At 44.0% G+C, this 18,038-nt stretch overlaps 1 protein-coding gene across 1 annotated transcript; it reads left to right on the forward strand.

The window, feature by feature from the left end:
• The first annotated feature begins 720 nt into the window (after nucleotides 1-720).
• On the forward strand, nucleotides 721-17,707 carry LOC125440030. The gene is made up of 5 exons (XM_048509547.1): nucleotides 721-1,053; nucleotides 1,464-1,566; nucleotides 2,791-2,969; nucleotides 3,459-3,873; nucleotides 16,372-17,707. Exons 1-5 carry the CDS (start codon nucleotides 721-723, stop codon nucleotides 16,503-16,505), a joined length of 1,164 nt encoding a protein of 387 aa, XP_048365504.1. The 3' UTR covers nucleotides 16,506-17,707.
• The last annotated feature ends 331 nt before the right edge of the window (nucleotides 17,708-18,038 follow it).

The following is an 18,038-nucleotide window of genomic DNA, read 5'->3' on the forward strand; positions in this document are numbered from 1 at the left end:
ATATTTTATAGACGTTTATGGAAGAAATTCACCTGGCAGTTACAGGGATTTTTTTTTTTAGCTTAGAGGCAACTTTACTTAGAACTGCACTATTAATCTATTGTGGTAAAAACCCATATAGTTAAAAAAAATTAATGACCAAAAGCAATGTTTTCAAACACACTTTCCAGAAAGCACCCAGTAATTGGCTGTAGAGTCTCATTGGCCCAGCACACATGGAATACTTACCTCGAGTCTGTTCTCTGCGCAGTGGGCTCATAGCAGGCTCTCCTCGCATATCTCTGTTTACACACAAGGAGGCAGCCCACAGCCTGCAGTGCATTTTGTCTGCTGAACTCTGCTGGGTCTCTGCTTCTCCTGGTTCTCTTAGCTCCACCCATCATCAGCCTTAAAGGCACAGAGCTGATACGCTCTCCCCACTCCCTTCCCTTCCGCACACACATGCACACGTGTGCACACGCTCTTTGCTGCCTTTGCAAGAGAAGAGAAAGAGTTGTTTTAAAACAGAGTCTTGCAGGAAATAAAGTTTTAAAAGCCCTCCCAGGCATCTGCAAGGGTGAAAGCAGAGCATGGGAGGTGGGGTAGAGCCAAAAAGACACCTGCTTGTCCTGTTCCTCGCAAAAGCTCTCTTTATTGTTATTTTGTATTGAAAGCGATCTCTTGATCTCTCAAGACGTGCGAGAGATAGATGTATCGAACTCTCGTCAGCAAGAAGGGGGGATGAAGGGGAAGGCGTGCAAAGCACTGAGAGGGTGTGGGAAGGCTGGCCATGGGCAGAGGGAAGAAGTCCTGACAGTGGTGGAGCTCCCACGGGGACATCCGGCGCTAAATGTCCTGGGCACTCCCCGTGGGAGTCACATGGGGGGCGCTCCCCCTGCCCCCTCCTCTGTCCGATTGTGCACCCTCTGTGACCGCACGCCCTCTGTGACCGTCGTCATCCTTGCCTGCCTGCTCCAGCTCGCCTTGGTTTCTGTTGTCTTCCTGGTTCACCTCCTTGCCTGCTATGGCTGGCTCTCTGTATCTCTCAATACTTTAAAAGTTTTGCTCAACTGGGTATTTATGTCTCTACTATTAGTAAACCTCTCAAGTTATGGTGAGTCCCAATTTTATTTTAGTTCCCCAGGATCCTCAGGGCATCTGAAAACCACTCGTTTATAATTTGCCCTCATCCCTTTCTGCCCCCCAAAAGGATTTTTCCTCCAAACTGCCCCCCCCCCCAGCACCATCAGAGCCTGTATGCAAATGAGCCTTCTTCTCATTGGCTCCTTTTAGTTTCAGTTTTGTCTCATGAAAGGGATGGGCTAGAATACTGACGAAAGGGCTGGGATGGAGCTAGCTGGGAGAACAGATCTTGCAGGCAGCGTGCCCTTCTCAAAACTGCCCTGGTAAGTTTAAAAGATGACCTTCTTCCCTCCATGAAAGTTAAAACTAAAATCTTTTGTGTGCTTTGTGGGATGCTTCAGTTCCAGAAGCACTCTTGTAGCGACTTCCTGTATGAAGAGGGGGAGTTGGCAGAAATCCTCCCCCACCTTGAGCACCCATTATATGAGCAAAGGGAAAGCTCATGTAAGAGGAGATTACTGCTGATTTTTTCTTGTGGAAGCAATCCCCCATGCCACATCTCATTCTATTCATGGCAGTGAACTGAGATAGTTTGCAGAAAGCTTGGATCCAACCCTCTCTGAATTTATATATAAGGTGGTTTCTATAATAAACAATACAGCACTGAAATAATATTTTATGTGTATCACAAAAATGTGAACAATTCATGTGTGCCAAACACTGGTACTATCCTCTACACAATATGTATTGTTTTCTTGTAACCACCAGAGAAATGTAAAGGAATGAGTGAAGGGTAATAAAACATTATTCACAGCAGTAATAAAACATTTTGAAAGCATTTTAAGTCATATGACACTTAAATACTTTTAAGTGTTATAACAATTATTAAACATTTTGAAAGCATTTTGAAAATGTCAACAATTTTAATCTCTGCTGTGTGCCATGACACATTGCTGTGTTTAGATTTGTGAGTTGAGACATGTTCTATGTGATGATGGCTTTGAGATGAGCTGGGTGCAAAAAATCGTTCTTTGGTTGTAGTGGGGGAGGGTGGCCTTTGGTCATGGTGGGGTGCCCAGGGGGGGCAAAAAACTCAGATTTTGCCCTGGGCTCCATTTTCCCTAGCTATACCTCTGGGTCCTGGGCAAAGCTGTGCCCACTGGCAGATCTGCCTCACTCTGGTGACAAAGCAAGATTTAAATCACGCTATCAGTGGAGTTGCTTGCCACAAAAAGAGTGGAAAGTGAAAGTGGGGCTCCAGAAAACACATCTGTACAAGAAATCTTGCTGCGGCAGACACTGGCCTCCACTATGCAACAAATAAAGTGTGCATAATTGGCCATTATGTTCTGTGGTTAAAGGGATCTGATCCAAACCCGCTAGCATCAGTTGAAGATGATATTGACTTCACCCCTTCTCCAGAGCTAAGGGAAACACAAATAAAAGCTGCATTTAGACACACACATGCACATAGACACTTTAAAATTGTGCTTGAAATTGCAGTACAGTTAATGTGAGAATTTGTGTAACTTCAGTAAACTTTCTGCTAGCGCAAGGAAATAGGCCACTGGGCAACTTCTTATTGGTATTTTTTTTCTCTTTCAGAATTCTTGTATATTCAAATTTTTCTTCTTTGGTGTTTCTTAGGAATATTTATACTAAGTAACCTAACAATGTTTTCCTTTTGGTTTTGTTTCAGTTCGTATCTCCTCTGTTTGGCCCTCCCAGGGACACAGGAGCAAGTGAGAACATGCGGCAAGGGGCAGCAGCTGTCTCCCCAGAGGCCAAAGGCCTCGTCATGTAGCCCTTCCGTCAAGGGCACAGTGCCTTTTTCAGAATTAACGAGCCCGGAGAAAATCATCCATTTCCACCGAGAGCTGAGAAACAGCCGTTGCTCTAATAATCAGGTCAGTAATTTGAATAGTTAGAATAGTTTTTGTTTCCCAGTATTGGTGTTAAAGATCATATACATATTTATATTGCCTCTCCCCATTTCAGAAAGAAGTTGCCTAGGAATACTGAATCATGAATGTGCATAAGCATTGGCCAGATTTCTCCAAGGGGAATGGACACATGGGAGGTTTGTTTCTATCTGGCATCAGTCAGTTGGATCAGTTTTGGGGAACTGCATGGCTGCTGTGGTGGAAGGAAACATGCTGTGTCTATTTACCAGGCTAGCCCAGTCAGGTCAGGCCTGGTTAGGATTTGGATGGGAACCACCCAGCTAGTTAGGGTCACTTGGCAAAGGCAGGCACAGGCAAACTGCCTTGGAACATCTCTTGCCGTGAAAATCCTGTGGTCATAAGTGAGCTATAACTTTATGGCATGTTGCACACGCAATACTTGGTAGTTGATCCAAAATACTTATATTTTGCAGACCTTCTTTCTTCTTGCAGAATGCCCTCTTAAATCAGGAAATGGCCACCTGTCAGTTCTCTGGCCATCACAGGCTCCAGGATGTGACTCCTGTCAAGCTGCCTGCAGTATCCAAGAGGAGGCACGTGACAGAACTTTCCGACCTGGATGATTTCAGTCCGGTGAAGAGTCAGGAGCAATTCTTCCAATGTACTGATATATTCAAGAATCAGATGGGAAACTTGCATATGGGAGCTTTTGACCTGGGGATGAAACTGAAAAATGTCCTCATGAATAACCCATGGATCTCTAGGGGTAAACCAGGTGGTTCAGCTTCAGTCACTGCGGCAAAAAGCCATTTGTCAGACACAGCCTCATCAAGTAGTAAATGTCTGAGTCCTTTGGGGGAGAAAGCATCTGCACTGAAAAGAGGACACCTCGTGGAAATGACACAAGGTAAAAAGACCTTATAGTGCATGCTTTTAGTGTTAAACTAACATTTGCTTCTGCTCTGTTATGGGATAAAATTGTTTTATGGACATACCCCCAATGTTCAGGAATTACATATTAAAATAATCTTCTGGAAAATATGTGATTTGAAAATGGAGCAGTATTTTCTCGCTATTGTATTAATAAAGTTAAGGAATTTGCCAGTTTGTGACTATATCTATTTTGGATATTGGTATTGTATCTGCACTTACAAGGAGAGAACAGAAAGCTTTTATAGCGGCACGCTTGCTCACAGGGGCGCCTTCTGCGAGCATATTCAGCCTGTGTTGCGCCAGCTGCATTGGCTCCCAGTTGAATTCCGAATCATTTTCGAGGCATGGGTTTTGACCTTTAAGGCGTTATGCGGCCTGGGACCCTCGAACCTTCGGGACCTTATTACCCCATATGTCCCTACTCGGTCTCTGCATTCAGCAGAGGCCAATTTGCTGGTGGTTCCCAGCCCCTCAATGACGCAGCTGGCCTCCATGTGGCCAGGACCTTTACAACTCTGGCCCTGGCCTGGTGGAACACCCTTCCTCCAGCTGTCCGGGCCCTGTGGGATCTTGGCGAGTTCCGCAGGGCCTGTAAGACTGTGTTGTTCCACCGGGCCTTTGGAGTGTCCAGCCGCTGATGGTGGTGCCCCCTCTTCGCTCCCTGTGTTGTTTTACATCAGGGTAACCCTCATACTAAGGGGCCCGCTGTCCTCCCTCTTTGGGGAAGGTTTTAAATGTGGATTTTCTGGACGCCTCTTATTTAATTATTTAACTGTTTAATTGTATTAACCGCTGTCTATGTGGAGTTTTAGTGAGTTTTATTGATTAGTAGTAGTTTTTATCTGATACTGTATGGTTTTTAAGCTGTACACTGCCCAGAGCCCTTCGGGGATGGGGTGGTATAGCAATTTAAGAAATAAATAAATAAATAAATAAATAAATAAATAAATAAATATGCACATTCATATTCCCCACCAATATATGTCCCTTATGTGGTAGTTTCAGATATTGTTTGGTAATATATTTGCTTGCTTTATTGTTTGATCATATATACTTTGATAGTGTATTTGCATTTTGGGCTACTAGACTTCCTTGAATAAGCAAAATTTATAGTGATTTGACATATTAGTACAGTCATCCACAAAATGTTGGCAATGTGCAGCCACTGTGAAAAAGGCAAATTGATGGTGGTGGTGATAGATTTCACAGCTGCCAGTTCTTTAGCTGGTTGTTGGCCTTCATTACAATTCGAGTCTCACCCAGAGGCCTAGGAAGTTGTAATGTATCGGCGTAGTATTCATGTGGATCCCAGCAGGGCTGCCTTCTGAATTTGACACATGTTAATTTTGTCAATTCTAAGATGTTTCAACTGCTGCCCTGGTGTTTTGGGGATGGCGCCCAGCATGTCGATTACCACTGGGACAACCTCAGCTGGTTTGTGCCATAGACGCTGAAGCTCGATTTTCAAATTGTGATATCTAGTGACCTTCTCATGTTCTTTTTCAATGACCCTGCTGTCACCGGGGACTGCTATGTCGATGATGGTCACTTTCTTGTCCTCGATCACGGTGATGTCTGGTGTATTATGTCTCAACACGCTGTCCATTTGGATTCGAAAGTCCCACAGGATCTTGACCTTCTCATTTTCCATTACTTTCTCTGGACAATGTCCCCACCAGTTCTTAGCTGTTCTTATGTTGTAATTCTTGCATAAATTCCAGTGGATCATCTTGGCCACTGAGTTGTGTCTCTGTTTGTACTCAATCTGGGCAATCTTTTTGCAGCAGCTGAGGACATGATCTATCTATAATAGTAATAGTAATAGTAGTAGTAGTAGTAGTAGTAGTAGTAGTAGTAGTAGTAGTAGTAGTAGTAGTAGTAGTAGTAATGGACAGAACATCAGTCCACATGCTGCAGAAAGCAGCACTTCTAGGAACTGCACATATTCTACGCAAATACCTCTAATATCCTAGGTCCTTGGGAAGGACTCGATATTCAGAGATGAATTCCAGACACTTGTGCTGTGTTGTTATGTGTATAATAATAATAATAATAATAATAATAATAATAATAATAATAATAATAATAATAATAGGTCATGTCCTCAGTCCTCAGTCATGTCCTTCTACTACTACTTCTACTACTACTACTACTACTACTACTACTACTACTACTACTATTATTATTATTAATAATAATAATAATAATAATAATAATAATAATAATAATAATAATAATAATAATAATAATAATAATAATAATAAAAATTTAGCATACCGCCCCATCCTCGAATGGCTCTGGGCTGTTTACAACAGAACAACAAAACGAATACAATAAAACCAACACATAATTTAAATAAATACATTAAAATCTAATACAGATAAAACCTCAGTTATATGTGGCGCCCCAGAACCCTCCTGCCGGGAAGCTGACATAAGTGTCACAATCGACTGGATGGCGTAAAAGATGTTACAGCGGGGGAAGTGGGGAGCGTACAATCAGTGACTGGCTCATCCGAAGGCCCGGTGGAAGAGCTCCTTGTCGGGTGGGGTTATTAGAGATGGGCTAGAGACAAGGTAGCCAGACAGGCACACTCTTCACTCCAGTATGTTAATACGAAGTTGCACAACTTTGTATTATTTGTTAGAAATATATAAAGGGATGAGTGGTTCTTTTAAGTATTTGATAGGGCTATGTGGGTGCTCAGATTTTTGGATTTTTAAAAAATTCTGGAGCATGACAAACCATGATTTAACTGAATACCATGTGCTATTGAAGACTGTTAATTTGTAAATTATTCAAACTGTATTTTAACTTTTAAAAATTCATTCTTTAAAAAGAACTTGAGCTCAAATGCTAAAATGCTATTACCCAAGGAATGGGGGAAGGGGCTTTCTCAAGCCTTGAAAGAATAATTCTCAATTATATGGCATATTTGCTGACATGGTGAAACTATCCAGCTACACAAGCTTGCAGGGAAGCATTTTACTGAAGGGACGGCTTGTACTGCCTTACTTCATTCATGAGCATCCCTGTTATTTCCTCAGGACTTTGTTTTATTGTTCTGTTCCTTCTTCATTGCTCACTGCACTGAATTGTGCATTGAAGTGAATTTAAATTTTATTTAAAAAAACAGTCATAACATTTTCTCCTTACATTTATTCTCAGTGAGACAGAAATTATAGACATTTTCGCTTGATCCTGAAACAAAGCTGAAGAGATAGCTGGGGTGTTCCTTGGGTTGAGCAGCCGTGCCGTGGGCTTCCAGGGGCTCTCCTCTTCAGCAAAGGCTCCCTTTTGTGAATTGGTAGGAATTGACCCAGAAACAGCCAGGTCAGATGCTTCAGCATGATTGATGGTGGTAGGTCTTGAGTTATTCATGTTGTGGCGATAGGAACAATTTCCTTGCAGATTTGATTTATGCTTGCTTGTGCTGCTATGCCCTTTATGCTTTCATGCAGTACACATGGGGGCATCTGGGGAAGGGTTGAAGACTGTTTTCCTCATTTATAGACATGATCAGACTGGAGCTTTAGGTTGGGGGCCTGAAAAGGGTTGGCAGTCTGGAAGGTATTGTGGGAGGAATAAATAAAGGAAACATTTCCACCACTTAAATCTCCAGGGAGAGAACCAGCATGGTGTAACGGTTAAGAGTAGTGGGCTCTAACCTGGGGAACCAGGTTCAATTCCCCGCTCCGTCACACGAAGCCTACTAGGTGACCTTGGGCCAGTCATAGTTCTCTCAGAACTCTCTCAGCCCACACAGTCAGGCAGAGGCAAACCACCTCTGAATGTCTATTGCCTCGAAAAGCTAACAGGGTCATTCTAATTCAGCTGTGGCTTGACAGCACTTTCCATTTCCCAATCTCCAGGACCCTATCAGCAAGCACCAAGTCACTAATGGTGCTGATGTCATATCATGGTGTTTACTAGGCAAACTATGTTTTTATGGAGTGGTTTGCCATTGTCTTTCCCAGCCATCTGCATTTTACCCCCAGCAAGCTAGGTACTCATTTTATCAACCTCGGAAGGATGCAAGGCTGAGCCAATCTTGGGCTGGCTACCTGAAACCAACTTCTGTTGGGATTAAACTCAGGTTGTGAGCAGAGCTTGGACTGTAGAACTGCAGTTTATCACTCTTCACCACTGGCCTTGAGAACATTTCCCTCATCTGTGCTGCATCCCCCACCCACCTTGCAGAGCCTCAGTTGCCACTTGTTTTTACTGCCATAGGCAGGGACTCTTGGTGGATTTTGGTGCCTCTCCTGCCGGCTCACAAGCCCCTATACCGCTGCCATTTTGGTGGGGAGCAAGGATGACATGCCGCCTGCTCTTCTTTGCAGGCCACAGCAGGACTGCGAGGGAGGCTCACATAGTGGTGCTGAAAGCTGACTTGTGGCTTGTTCCATAGTATGATACACATTCTGGTGCTTGGCTCATAGCTCCAGCTCTCCTGGGTTGATTCCCCACTGCAGAGTCAACTAGATTCGACCCGGTTCCCTGAAAAGGAACTGACCTAGGTCGACTCCATTGTTACTCCCCACAGCAGCCGAGTTCGTCCCACCAAAGCTGAGCTCAGAGGGCGGGATCACCTCAGCACCTCTTCTGCTCTTTGTTCCCGATTGGCTATCGTGTTACCATGGGAACGTGAACGTGCATCCATTTTTTTTAACATAACGGCAACATAGCCACAAATCAGTGCTCTATGTAGCTAAAAGCAGTGTGTAAACGTGTTCTGTTTATATGTATGGCCATCGCTTCATATACAAGAAGATTTTTTTTTTAAGGGCGCGCTTTTCCCCGCTGTGAGTCTTTCGTTCTGAGCATGCCCAAAACACTGAACTGTGATTGGCTGACCGGAGGAAACAGTTCCTCGATGATTCCCCACTTTACCGGCTTCGACCTGAGTTTGACCTAGGTTTGCTGAAAAAGTTGTACCTCCCTGATGGAGTTGGAATTTGACAGTTTGAGGGGGTGAAGCTGGGACGGAACCGTGTCGAACTCAGCGGCTGTGGGGAATACCTAAGTCAAACCTAGGTTGAACCTAGGTCAAACCTGCCAGTGGGGAATCGACCTTAGTCTGCTGCTCACTGGGCGATTCCGCACACAAGTAAAATAGGTTCGACCCAGTTCCCTGAGAAGGGTACTAACCTAGGTCGAAGCCATTGTTGTTCCCCACTGCAACCAGCTGGATCCCAGCTCGGAGGGTGGAATCATCCTGTGCCTCTTTGCTGCTCTGTTCCGATTGGCTACTTTTCTACAGCCATGTTCCGTCTATCCCCATACACGTTATAAAAAAAACTGCCACAGGAATGGAGGGCCGAAGGTGGTGTTTTTTGATTGGCCAGCTGTACGCATGCCTGAAACACTCAGCTGTGATTGGCTGAATGGGGGACTCCTGGCACCAGAGATTCCACACTTTACTGGAATCGAGCTGAGTTCGAGCGTGGTTCCCTGAAAATTTGACCGTTACATGGGGCGAAGCTGGTACAAAACCACATCGATCCCAGTGGTTGTGCGGAGCACTTAGGTCGAACGCAGCTCGAACTTAGGTCGATAACGCAAGTGCGGAATCAACCACTGTTCTGGATTCTGACAGCCCCTTTGACATGACTGTGATATCGCGTGACTTCCACTCATGTACTTGTATCCCAAAATCTGGGAAGGTTGAAGACTACTGTCTTCTGAAAATGAAAGGAGACCAGCATATTCAAAGCTGTACCAGTGGTTCACCTAGGCCAGCAACCTGATACACACAGCCGCCAAACAATTGCACTAGAGGGCCAACAAACAGGGAGGCTTATCTGGGGAATTCAGATTAGCCTGTGCACTCCCACACTCGCCAGCTGGGTGACCTTGGGCTAGTCACACCTTTTGGGAGCTCTCTCAGCCCCACCCACCTCACAGGGCGTTTGTTGTGAGCGGGGAAGGGCAAGGAGATTGTCAGCCCCTTTGAGTCTCCTACAGGAGAGAAAGGAGAGAAAGTGGGGGGGGGGATATAAATCCAAACTGTTCTTCTTCTACGTATTTTCAAGGAGAGACTAGTGGAAGCAAAAATGCTTCCGAAATAGGCATCAGAAACAGTAATCCCGCATCAGATCCCCAAAGAGCTATGGAGAAGTGGCATCCCTTGTAACTGTTGTACCTGTCTGAGGAGATTGGGGGAGGGGGGCAAATCTGTTGAGTCGCTGTAGTGGCCACCGGGGGGCAGGGGAATTGGCGTGGAGGCTGGGCGCGGAGGTGCGGCGGGCTGGCAGTGGTGAGGTGCAGGAGAAGCTGCTGAGAAGGCTGGCCAGTGGGGGGGGGGTGTGGCCAAGTCCTCCGTGGTTGGGGTGGGGGCAGCGGTCGGCGATGCGGGCGGTGGACAGGAGAGCTGAAGGTGGTGCGTGGGGCGGCCGGGCACTCCCGGGGAGTGGGTCACTGAGAAGATGGAGCTGGAGGCACCGGAAGCAGGCGGCTCGCTGAAGTTGCCAGCAACGTGAAGAACGCTGGCGGGGGCGCGCACGCTTCGAGGCCCGGCATGTGCATTTGGAGGTGTTGGGGGGAGGGGGAGGGGGCCTGCGGGGCGCCGGCTGGTATACTGGGGGCATGCGCATTAGGTGGTGTTGGGTGGGAGGGGAAGGGGGAAAGCGCTGGCGGAGCACGAGCGAGTTTGGCGGGTGAATGATGGAGGCGTTAGAAGGGTACTGGTGAGCATGCGCAGGCAGATTTGGGGAGAAAAAGTATGTTTCCAGGAACAGACGCGGCCTGGGGGGGGGAGGAGCTGTAAACACGGACGGAGCCATCAGGGACGGCGTGGTCCAATGGCAAGCTGTTTGGTGAAGGCGTTTGGGAGGTTACTTGTAACCCACAAACTCACAGATAGAGTTGTATATATATACAGATAATACTTAATGACAAGTGATTATGCTCTGCACAGTTGCTACTTATGTCAATTTATTCTGATTCTTCCATATTCATTTCTTTTAATCGAGTCCAATGCTTTCTTTTTACCAACTCCTGTGGAAAATTCTTGCTCCCAAAAGTGACAAAGGGTGACCATCCTTGTGCAAAGGTATTCTGTACCCGTGATTTTTTCAGCTGGACCTTGCTTTAAGCATAGAGATGTTATCTATTAATGTCACAAAGCACAGTTTTCAGAACCATATCTCTGGGGTTGGTAGTGTATAATGCTTTCAGTTCTGGACCAAGATCATTGTGGTAGTCACCAATGTTGCTGCATACCAGTGATGTTTGGGAAACTGTTCTGAGTTAAACCCTATGTTGTGTCCCTGGTCTGTTGTTTGCGAAATCTTTTATTAATCAACAGCATTCAGGAATGAAACATGATCACTGGGTTATTGGCAAGGCTGAATTTTGGTGCGCAAAGTTTTGAACATACATCCCCTCCATATCAGGCTGGTCCTCGGCCCACAGCATTCCTTAAGCGTTACGAGGTTTCCAGGGTCAATGTCCTTTGCACAATCTTCCTCTAAGGCCCCGTTTCTTTGAAGCATCAAGCAAAGCAAAACATCAAACCACCTGAAAGCGGAAGTGGCGTAAGGGGAGGGGAGGAGTGACTGAGAATCAGAGCACATAATAAAGGCTGCAGGTGTCAGGTCCAGCTAGGGAGACATGGCAAGTCCGGGCCAAAGCTGACCGGGACTAGTAAATACATCATAAGTGTCCTTAATAGGGCAATGCTTGTAATCTCACATGCTCCTTTCTGCATGTCATTCCAAAATCCTTAACTCCTGTCAGTGGAAACAGGTACTTAATTGCTTTCCACATCTCCCGCACATGTCTATCTAATGCATTTCTTTGATCGGATATATCTGGAGGTACAGCTGAAGTTTTCTTGAAGGGGAGGCAGGAATCCATGATTGCTGCAGATAAAGTTTTCTCTCCTCTGCCCTTTGTATGCAGCCCTGACCAGAAAAGAGAGGAACATGTACAGGCCAGGATCCAAAGAACCTCCAAGGATCCTTTGAGGGGCTACGAGAGGTCTTGTTTCTCAAGCATTGCCTACACCCAGCTTTAGGGCAAGCCACTTTGGCAATGGGGAATGGCCCAAAGGAGAGGGTGAGGTGGGTGAGGAGGAGTCAAAACATTTAAATTTCAAAGCATTTGAAATTTGATTTTTTTGCAAATAGAAAACTTAAATAAGTGCATTAAGTATGCAATGTTTATTGTATTAATAATTAAAATATAATTACACAAAGCAATTTTAGAAGCCCAGCAATTTTAATTAAAAATGTGCACCGAGAGAAGAGGTTTCAGGACCAGAGGTACTGCTGAAAGTTGGGCAGGGAGAGAACACTTGTCTTTGTTAGTATAATTGGAATTTATTGGTGAGATACGCAAAAGCTCAGTGGAAGGAATAGCATGGCATTTCTCCTCTCCCAGCACCAGGTCCTGTATTGCAAGCCAGCTCTCTGGGGCGGTTTCACGGAGCCCACAAACCCTCCTGTGATTTGATGTGGGGCATCCTTCCACAATGGTCTGCATTTATCACTTTTTTTGCCTGTTCTGCTCACTAAAGCATTAATGAATTCTGCATTGGCTGTGTCTGTGCTCTCATGTAGGTGCTAAAGAAGCTGATGTTAAGCATCTTAAGTGTTATCTTTATTGTCCAGTTTTAGCGCCAAATATCTGCACGAGGCAACTAGTTTTGTGAGCTAACGGGGCCTTGGAGGCTCCCTGCTGCTTCACAGACTGTTTTTAAAACTGAAGGAACTCTCAGAAGCTGGTGGGTGGGGCTGAGTGGGATGGGGTGGGGTGGGATGGGCGGGGGGTCTAGTTTTGAAAGCAGAAAACAAAACAGTTGGCTCTCCCTCTGGGTATACAGTGGCTTTTGCATGTACCCCAAATAGCTCTTCAGAACCTGGCTGTTCACTTGCAATTGCTAATACAGCCTTCAAAGAAATAGTATAAAGAATCCCATTTTCTGGTGTTTGAAACAAATTATGGTTTTCAAGTGGATTAATGCTTGGTTGGGTATGACAGACAGAATCCACAAACAGGACGCATCTGAACCCTGCAATGGATTAATCTTTCAAGTGCCCTGTCTGTTTCTAAATTCATTAGGCCTGCTCCCAACCCTCCTCAGCTGGCTCCATTTTGTGTGGGTTGCTATGGTAACCTTGTTTCACTGTGGTAGGGGAGGGATGTGTCATGTCTGCAGAGGCTGGGGGCATTTGTTAGAACCACTCCTGAGCCATTTGAATACCTATAGGATTAGGCCCTCCAGAATTCGTAATGCTGCCTGACAGGCCATTGGTAGGCAGATGCTTGCATAGATGTTACAAGTCCCTGAAAAGCCCAAATACTTGACATGTAAAAGTTTAACGTTTATGTTTATGAATGTTTATGCTGCTTAAAGGGTTATCAGTGATATTCTACATTTTATCGTTAAAACATTTAATCAGTGAACGGGTAAACGTTTTCCGTGTGCTTGCGCATGCGTCCCCTTCTGCTGGCCGATTGCAAAAGCAGAAACGAAACCAAGGAAAGGCTGCACGCGCATCGCATCAGCGCCGGCAGTGCTGATTGGTTGCCCGAATTCCACGTCACGCTCCACAGCGGGAAACGAATCAGGTTTCAACCCTTGTCCCTTCCCTCGGATCAGCTCTGAACCGTGTCAATGGGGTCCATGCCCCTTGCAACCAGGTCCTGCCGGAACGCGGGAGAATGGGGAGAAAGAGCGCCAGAAACGGAATCTGCCACACAAGCAATGGGGAGGTTGTCCCTGAAACCTGGTTAGTTTGCATTCTGAAACCTGGCTAAGACAGTAGTGGGGATTTGACCATTAGTGACTTATGGGGTAATCAGAGGTGGGATCCACCAGGTTCTCACCAGCTCCCGAGAATGGGTTACTAATTATTTGTGTGTGCCAAGAGGGGGTTACTAATTGGGTCTGCTTTTCCGTTAGAAATTCCATTAGGTCCAGAAATCATAAAGTCCTGTTGTTTCCTCTGTGGCTGGTTAGCGAAGGTAGAAAACGGGATAATTCTCCCCGTTGGGCTGTTTTAAAAACATATTTTAGAAATATGGTAAAGTTCCTTGTTTCAGGAAAGTCTCCTTCTTTTGATTTCTAGGAAAAAAATTAAGTATTTGAAAGTATTAAGCATTTGACAGGCAGTCAATTAGAGGAGAAGTAGTTGTTTCTGTTGGCAGTAGATGGTAGGACTTGCTATCATGAGTTTAAATTATGGACAGAAAGATACCAGCTGGAAATTAGGAACTTTTTTTTTTACAGTAAGAGTTTTTTACAGTAACAGAGAAATTATTAATGCCCCGCCCCCGGAATGCCTGGCCATGCCCCCGTCGTGCCATGCCCAGCCCCATTGGCGCTACACCACTGTTTGAATCCCACCACCATGGGAACCTGTTACTAAAATTTTTGGATCCCACCACTGGGGGTAATGCTGCATTATGACATTCACTAGGCAGTCTACAATTATGGGGTGGTTTGCCATTGCCTTCCCCAATCATCTACACTTTACCTTCACCTCATTTTCCTGACCTCGGAAGCAGCATAAGACATTTTTCTCTCCTCCATGTTATTCTACCTTGTGATGTAGGCTTGGTTGAGAGTGTGTGACCCAGCTTCCATGACAGAGTGTGGATTCAAATCCAATTGTCCCTGGCCCCAGATTGATATTCAAACCACCAATGCCATGGTGACTAGAAAAACATGGATAGTCCCTTCCTCTGTATGTATTTAAAATTTAAAATTTAAAAACATCCATAGCAGCATCCCAGGTCTCGGTCCTAAGCGGAGAAAGTGTTTGTAGTCAGGAAATTTATGCCATTCAGTACCGGGACTAACTACAATGAAAGAACACAGGGCAGGAAGGCTGCAGTCCGGCAAAACACAACAGACACTTATCATTTCAGCTGTCCATTAATAGCATGTCTGTTAAAGTTCTCCTTGCGGAACAGGGGCAGCTAACATTAAAATATTGGCAAGGGAAATAGGAACACACGTGGGTGTGGTTTGTGCCCTTTGGGCGTTACTGTTTTTGTTTTTTCTTCATTTTATATTTGATTTTATTACAATCACTCCAGAAAGGCATTAAAACCCCAAAGGAGGCATTCTGAATTAATTATGGTTTTGTGTCTACTGCATTACAGATTCATGTGGTTTGCATCTGATGCTCCTGAATATCAGATGTAAATACATGAATTCTTAATTTAAATGGCCGTCTTTGAGAGTTAGGGCTTCAGATTTCTCCACATAAAAAAATGGAAACATGCTTTTAGACCAGTAATTGAGAGCATCTTACTAAATTAGTGTTCCTCTTTGTATGTCAAGATCATCCATAGGACCAGAATGTGGTTCCCTCTCAAAAAATGCATCCTCCCACTCTTTTGTGCTTAGGACAGAACACATGTCAGGGTGCCTACCTGAGAAACAATTTGAACCAAGCCGTAAACTGGACTTCCAAAGGTCATTCAGTGCATTTCTGCTTTTGGAAATCGTATTAAATTATGTACCTTTCCAGTTTAGGTAATTTGACATATCGTAGATGGAACAAAAAACTTACAATTTTGGTAGTAATACTCATAAAAGTGTGCTCTTAATTGTGCTTTTAAAAAACCCTTCAGGTGTATACCAGATTTCAACATAGCAAATTCCTGAATTTAGACTTCTGTACAACATAAATTATAGAATTCAAGAGCTGAGAACTTAAGAGAAGAGCTGATCCACTTACAAATGAACTTTTCACATTTAAGAGTTGTGTTAAATTGTGCACTGGTGACTCTTCTGACCTTCAAATTCCTATTTGACATGTAAAGAATAATATAGTATACCTCTGTCGCTAATATTCACAAACATAAATATTATGATTCCATTCTTTAAATGAACACAATTTTGGTGCCTTGAACCATTTGATTCATTTGAACTCTAGTGTTCAGCTTTATCAATTTCAATTATGAATTCAGGTATTCGTCAGTTAATCCTATAACTGCCCTCTATTACCTGTTTTTCCATTGTCTCCTTGCATGGTTTTACAGAATCTCATAATTTTTGGGATATACAGCTGTTTTTCACGAAACTGGGGAAGAAAAGACCATTCAACTTTCTTTAAGTTTTGACAAATTTCTGGCAAAAGCAGAAACTGAAACTCTGGTTTGCTTGGGCACACATAGGGTCAGAAAGATTAGCCTAGAAGACAATCTGTTTTCTATGGATTTATAAATCTACAGCATGTGAAAATGCTCTTTTATTGGTTTTATCCAGTGGAACTGCTTTGAGGTAACACAGAGCTTTATTTTTTCCTACATTGCTTTAAGTTCATTCAGTAGCACTACTATTTAGGCAGCAAAATTGCACAAATACACAGATCTCCTCCACACTAGTTTTTATAATTGGTAATTTAAGGAAACCTTCTAATACATTAGTCAAATGCAGAATTTGGATTTCATATTTTTACATCAGTAAAATGCAGAACTTAGATTTCATATTTTTTTCCTCTTCATGCTACAGGAATGAGGGCCCATGGTGGAAAAACAGCATGCTGCCAACTCTACTACAATTCTTCACTTGAGGAAAGAGCTACAGAGCTACAATACTCAAAGAGTCCTCAAGGAGTGAAAAACAGCCACATATTGTTTCCTTAGAAGATATTCACAGCTTAATATTGTCGTGTTTCAGACTGTCCACATTTCATGCTGCATGTGTGTAATCACATACATTTGCATAACACTCAGTACTTCTGAGAATGTTTGGTAGGGCTGATCCCAAGGTTTGTTGCCCCGAGCAACGCGTGCCCTTCCCCTCCTGGGCCTACATTGCTGCAGCTCAGGTCCAAGCCGAGCTCCAATGGCAGTGTAGACCCAGGAGGCGCTGTGTGGCGGGTGGCTGGCTGTGAGCCTACTTGTTGTCATGCTGCCTCAAGGGGTGAATTGGCTGGAGTGCCAGCCCTGGCCACTGAGAACGGTCTGAACCCTCCTCCTCTATGCCAGCCATCGACTAGATCCGATCCTGCTGGCTGATGCTTGCATTTAAAAATCTCTGAATTGCCAGGTCCACTGGGCAATCAACGCAGGGGTCCTGACTGAACAGGATATTGGATAATGAAATGAGCCACCTACTTGCAGTGATGCTGAGGTTTAGCAGCAAATCCGATGGGCATGTAGATTAGGTGCATCAACTGAGGCACACACATTTTGTGTCTCTTTGGAACAACTGCAGTTAAGTAATTATTAGTGACAATTCAGAGAGCAAACTACAATTAATAAAAACAAAGCTTAAACAAAAAACAAATTAAAAATTAAGGTGAATATTAAATTTTTTTGAAAAGCATCAGGAATTGGCCATGCTGGCAGGGGCTGATGGGAATTGTAGTCTGTAACATCTGGAGTGCCAAAGGTTCACCACCACTGCTCTACAGGGATATTTTATAAAGTATGGAGAATGTCTGAGGGCGATGCTGGCAACCTTTTATCAGGAGATTCATTATTGCCTTCCTATGACAAGCATGTTTTCATGCCTTCTTTGTTACGTATCAGTGAAACAGTATCCGAGAAGAAAAGGTAAAATTCAAAATCTCATGTTTTTGAAGAAGGCAAATGATTCAAACCTCAAGTTTTTGATTTCTTTTACAATTTCAAACTAAACTGTATTCAGTCACAAAGCAGAATTCGTTGTATTATTATTTTAACACTTTTATCGGAAAAATTTGCTTTTGTTGGGTGTCAGTAGTACAGAGTAAAAAATATATAAATATATGTTTATTCATTTTCCAAACATTTGGAAAAGATACATTTGGAGAAAAATGTAATGAATTTATTTCTGAATTAAATAATATATCATCTAGTAATTCAGGGATCCAGAGATTTTATTATTATTGGGAAAAAGGAAGTCCTTCACATTCAAGGGGATTGTCCACATGTTATTGTTACCGCTGCTGCTGGGGTAACATTAAGTGGTTTCAGCTCAGGCAACGTAGTGAGGCGCAGGAAGCCGGTGTTCTTCACAAGCAAAGTATTTTATTCGGAAGTGGTTGCTACAGCTCAGGCAGGGGAATCACACCTTCGTAGCCAAGCGCTAGAACTTTTATACACAAACATCAAAAAGGGGCAAGGGGGCAGGTCCCTTACCGTACAACAATACAGAAAAATCAACACATAAAGACAAGATACAATTACAAC

This window comes from Sphaerodactylus townsendi, linkage group LG10 (genome assembly GCF_021028975.2).
Source record: "Sphaerodactylus townsendi isolate TG3544 linkage group LG10, MPM_Stown_v2.3, whole genome shotgun sequence".
NCBI classification, from domain to species: Eukaryota; Metazoa; Chordata; class Lepidosauria; order Squamata; family Sphaerodactylidae; genus Sphaerodactylus; species Sphaerodactylus townsendi.